The sequence below is a fragment of the Arachis hypogaea genome, chromosome 4, assembly GCF_003086295.3.
Source record: "Arachis hypogaea cultivar Tifrunner chromosome 4, arahy.Tifrunner.gnm2.J5K5, whole genome shotgun sequence".
Classification (NCBI taxonomy): Eukaryota; Viridiplantae; Streptophyta; class Magnoliopsida; order Fabales; family Fabaceae; genus Arachis; species Arachis hypogaea.
The window spans coordinates 110,505,873-110,510,127 of NC_092039.1; the positions used below are offsets into that span (position 1 = coordinate 110,505,873).

At 41.8% G+C, this 4,255-nt stretch overlaps 1 protein-coding gene across 1 annotated transcript; it reads right to left on the reverse strand.

Moving 5' to 3' along the window:
* Positions 1–881: 881 nt before the first annotated feature.
* LOC140184209 (uncharacterized) lies at positions 882–1,988 on the reverse strand. Its single transcript, XM_072234516.1, has 2 exons — positions 1,716–1,988; positions 882–1,283 (listed from the first exon to the last, which is right to left on the reverse strand). Exons 1-2 carry the CDS (start codon positions 1,986–1,988, stop codon positions 882–884), a joined length of 675 nt encoding a protein of 224 aa, XP_072090617.1.
* Between the last annotated feature and the right edge of the window lie 2,267 nt (positions 1,989–4,255).

The following is a 4,255-nucleotide window of genomic DNA, read 5'->3' on the forward strand; positions in this document are numbered from 1 at the left end:
TTTAATTTCTTATTCGTTTTTTTCGTGTACTCAGTCCTTGGTTGATTGAGGTTCTTTCATTGCAGGTTATTGGGGCACGGATTGTTGCTATCGATAGAGCTGGGGAGCTTGCTATTGAGTCCGAGGTGAAGGATGCTGTTGGTATTGCTGAGCTGTCGACTGCCGTTCAGGAGAAAGAGAAAATGATTGCCGAGCTCTCTTCATCTCTGAAGGGGAAAGAGAAAATGACTACCGAGCTCTCCTCATCTCTGAAGGGGATAGAGAACGAGCTGGCTAAGGAGAAGCGTCTTCATTTGTCTGCTGTTGAAGATAATAAGGTTTTGAAATTTGATAATGGTGGGCTGGCGGCACGAGTGAAAGAGTTACAGAATGAAGTCTATGAGGCTTATGCTCAAGGTTTTGAGTGAGCTACTTCTCAGGTCCGGGTTCTGTTTCCCGAAGTTGATGCTGGTAAGCTTGATGCGACAAAGATTATTGTAAATGGGGAGCTCGTTGATGATGAGGCTGACAAGCCAAGTGATAGTTCTAGTATTGGCAATAAGATAGAATGAGGACTGTCAGTTTGATAGTGTTTTGTAGTTTTTTATATTTTGGTGTTTTTGGATTATGCCGAAGTTTTCGGCTTTTGTTTCTTTGAGTTGTTGCTGACTTTATGGTTCGGTTATTATGGCTTTTCCCGAGTATGAAGCTCGGTTTAGACTTTTTGATGATATATGCATATATTTTGACTACATGTGGTTTGTATGAGTAGTGTAGCCGTTACTGTGGATCATGTTTGTTAGAAGTATCTGTTCAAGATAGAAACCTCAAATTGGAAAAAAGAGTACCTTCATCCGCGCTAATATACATTATGATTGATATTTCCTTAAGGAGGATACATTCTAGTTCCCTGATATCTGATCTCCTGATAATGTCTCTAATTGGTATGCTCTTTTTCTGAGGACGCTGTTAACTCGGAATGGGCCCTCCCAATTTGCTGCTAATTTCACATGAGCTTGTGGTCTTCTTGCATCCTCCGTTTTTCTGAGGACTAGCTCTCCCCTTTTGATTGTTCTGAGGATTACTCTTTTGTTGTGTCGCTTTTCCAAAAATTGTTTCGTCGCTCGTTGTCTAATTGTGGCCATATCCCTTTCTTCGTCGATGAGATCTAGGTCGGTTCGCCTTGCTTTGTTGTTTTTATCTTGTTCGTATAGTTCGGCTCTTAGTGTTGGCAATCCGATCTCTATTGGTATAAGGGCTTCTGCGCCGTATACTAGCTTGAAAGGGGTTTCCTCGATTGCTGACTAGATTGTTGTGTTGTAGTCCCATAGCACCTCTGGGACAAGGTCGGCCCATCCGCCCTTTTTATCGTCCAACTTCTTTTTTCGAGCCTGCAAAATAACTCTGTTAGCCAATTTCACCTGCCCATTTGTTTGGGGATGCTCGACCGAGCTAAAACAATGTTTTATGTTGAAGTTTTGTAAGAAAGTTGCGAGGTTATGATCTGTGAATTGTCTTCCATTGTCAGAAATTATTTCTCTCGGTATATCGTAACGACATATTATGTTCTTCCAAAGGAAATATCTCACCTTTTCGGCTGTTATTCGTGCTAGAGGTTGTGCTTCAATCCATTTGGAAAAGTAGTCTATTGATACCAAAAGGAACTTTACCTCTCCTGGCGCTTTTGGGAAAGGGCCGAGTATATATAGTCCCCATCTGTCGAAAGGCCAACTTACCTCCAGGGTATGCAACTTCTCGGCGGGTGTTGTTGAGATTGTAGCGTGCTTTTGGCAATTGTCGCATGCTTTGACTTTGGCTATGCAATCCTTCTTCATCGTGGGCCAATAGTATCCTGTTCGTAGTATTTTGGCGGATAATGCCCGGCCTCCTATATGATTTCCGCACACTCCTTCGTGTGTTTCTGCCATCACTTGCTCGGCTTCGCTTTTACTAATACATCTTAAGAGAGGTTGCGAGAACCCTCGTCTATATAGGTCATCTCCGACCATCGTATAGTATGTTGCTTTTCTTCGAAAGAGTTTGAGATTTTGTTCTTCTCTTGGGATGATTTCTGTTTTCATGTAATCATGAATTGGTGTTCTCCAATCTCTGACCTGTGTGATACTCAGTATGCGATTTAGTTCAAAGCTTGGTTTTTCGAGTGTTAGTTGTGTCAGTGTTGGTGTGTGTAATTATGATCTTGTGGTGGCAAACTTAGACAATATATCAGCTCGTGTATTTTGTTCTCTGTTTATGTGTATGATTTCAAATTTATCAAATTTTGAAATAAGATCCTTTGTTATGAGCCAATACCTCTCTAACAAAGGATCTTTTACCTGGAAGTCGCCTTTGATTTGTTGTACGATGAGTAATGAATCGCAGTATACTGTTAGTTGAGGTATTTGCAGGTCTTCAGCGAGCTTTAGTCTGGCTAGAAGAGCTTTGTATTCTGCCTGGTTGTTGCTTGCTGTAAAAGAGAATTGTAGTTATTGTTTGGCTATGACTTGTTCTCCTTGCTTAAGCGTTACACCCGCTCCGCTCCCATCCTTGTTTGTTGCTCCATCTACATACAGTTTCCAGTTTTGCTCTGTGTGCTCATCCTCGATTGTTAGCTCAGAGATGAAGTCGGCTAGTATTTGCAGTCATGGAGTTTTCCTAGGTTGATATTGTATGTCATATTCAGAGAGTTCCACGGACCATTTTGTTAGACGTCCAGCAAGCTCGGGCTTCGTCAAAACTTGTCTTAGCGAATGGTTTGTTCTAACTATTATAATGTGGCTTTGGAAGTATTGCCTCAGTCTTCTTGCTGTTATAACCAGAGCTAATGCGAGCTGTTCTATCTTCGGGTATCTGGTTTCTACCGGTTGTAGTATTTTGCTGACAAAGTAAACCAGCTTTTGAATTTTCCTTGTTTCAGATACTAAAACCGAACTTATAGCATGGTTAGAAAGTGACAAGTATAAAAATAATAGTTTACCGATTTCTGGTCTTTGGAGGATTGGTGGTGATGACAATATTTGATTAAGTTCGGTGAATGATTGCTCGCAATCTTCTGTCCTGTTGAACTTTTTGCTTTTAGAGATTGTCTTGAAGAAGTGGTATAATTGGTTTGCAGCTGCGGGTAGGAATCGTGATAAGGCTGCCACTCTTCCCGCCAGTTGTTGTACCTCTTTTATTGTTCTCGGGCTGTTCATCCTAAGGATAGCCTCGCATTTTTCTGGGTTTGCTTCAATTTCTCGTGAGGTCAGCATGAATCTGAGGAACTTTCCTCCTTGAACCCCAAATGCACATTTTTCTGGGCTTAGCCTCATGTTATATGCTCGGATCTATTGGAAGACTTCTTTCAGGTCCTCACAATGTGATCTTTGCGCTGTGGTTTTTGCCACCATGTCGTCTACATAAATCTCCATATTTCGTCCTATTTGTTGTTGGAAAACTTTGTCCATTAGTCGCTGGTATGTTGCTCATGCATTCTTAAGGCCAAATGGCATAATTTTGTAACAAAAATTTCCGTGCTCTATTATAAAAGCCATTTTGTTTTGATCTTCTAGATGTATGAGGATCTGGTTATAACCAGATTATGCATCCATGAAGCTTAGGCTTTTAAATCCAGAGGCGTTATCTACTAGTTTATCAATGCAAGGTAGAGGATAAGCATCCTTAGGACATGCCTTGTTTAAGTTTGTAAAGTCGACGCACATGCGCCATTTACCTGAGTTTTTCTTTACCATTACCACATTTGAGAGCCATGTGGTGAAGCAGAGTTCTTTGATGAAGCCGGCGTTGAGGAGCTTCTTGGTCTCTTCAAGGGCTGTTTTCATCTTTTTAGTTCTGAGGTTCCTCTTTTTTTGGGCGACTGGCCTGCTTGTTTTGTCTATGGCGAGCCTGTGGCAGATTATATTTGGATCTATTCCTGGCATGTCGGCTGGTGTCCATGCGAACAAGTCGGCGTTGTCTTGGAGCAATCTTACTAACTTTGATCGCTCTTCCCCTTCCAATGCTCGGCCGATATAGGTAAACTATTCGGCCTTTGTCGTTAGGGGAATCTTTTGGAGTTCTTCTATTGGTTGAGGTCTTTCCTGGAAGTCCCCCCCTAGGATCCAATTCTACGAGGGTCAATACCTCAGATGTGGCATGAATTATTTTTCGTCCCCTGGTCGGCCCTTGGTTGTATGTTGGTTTTCTTCAGGCTGGCATTGTAGCATTGCCGAGCTTGTTGTCGGTCTGAGCTTACTGTTGCTATTTTATTGTTTTCTACCTGAAACTTAACACACAA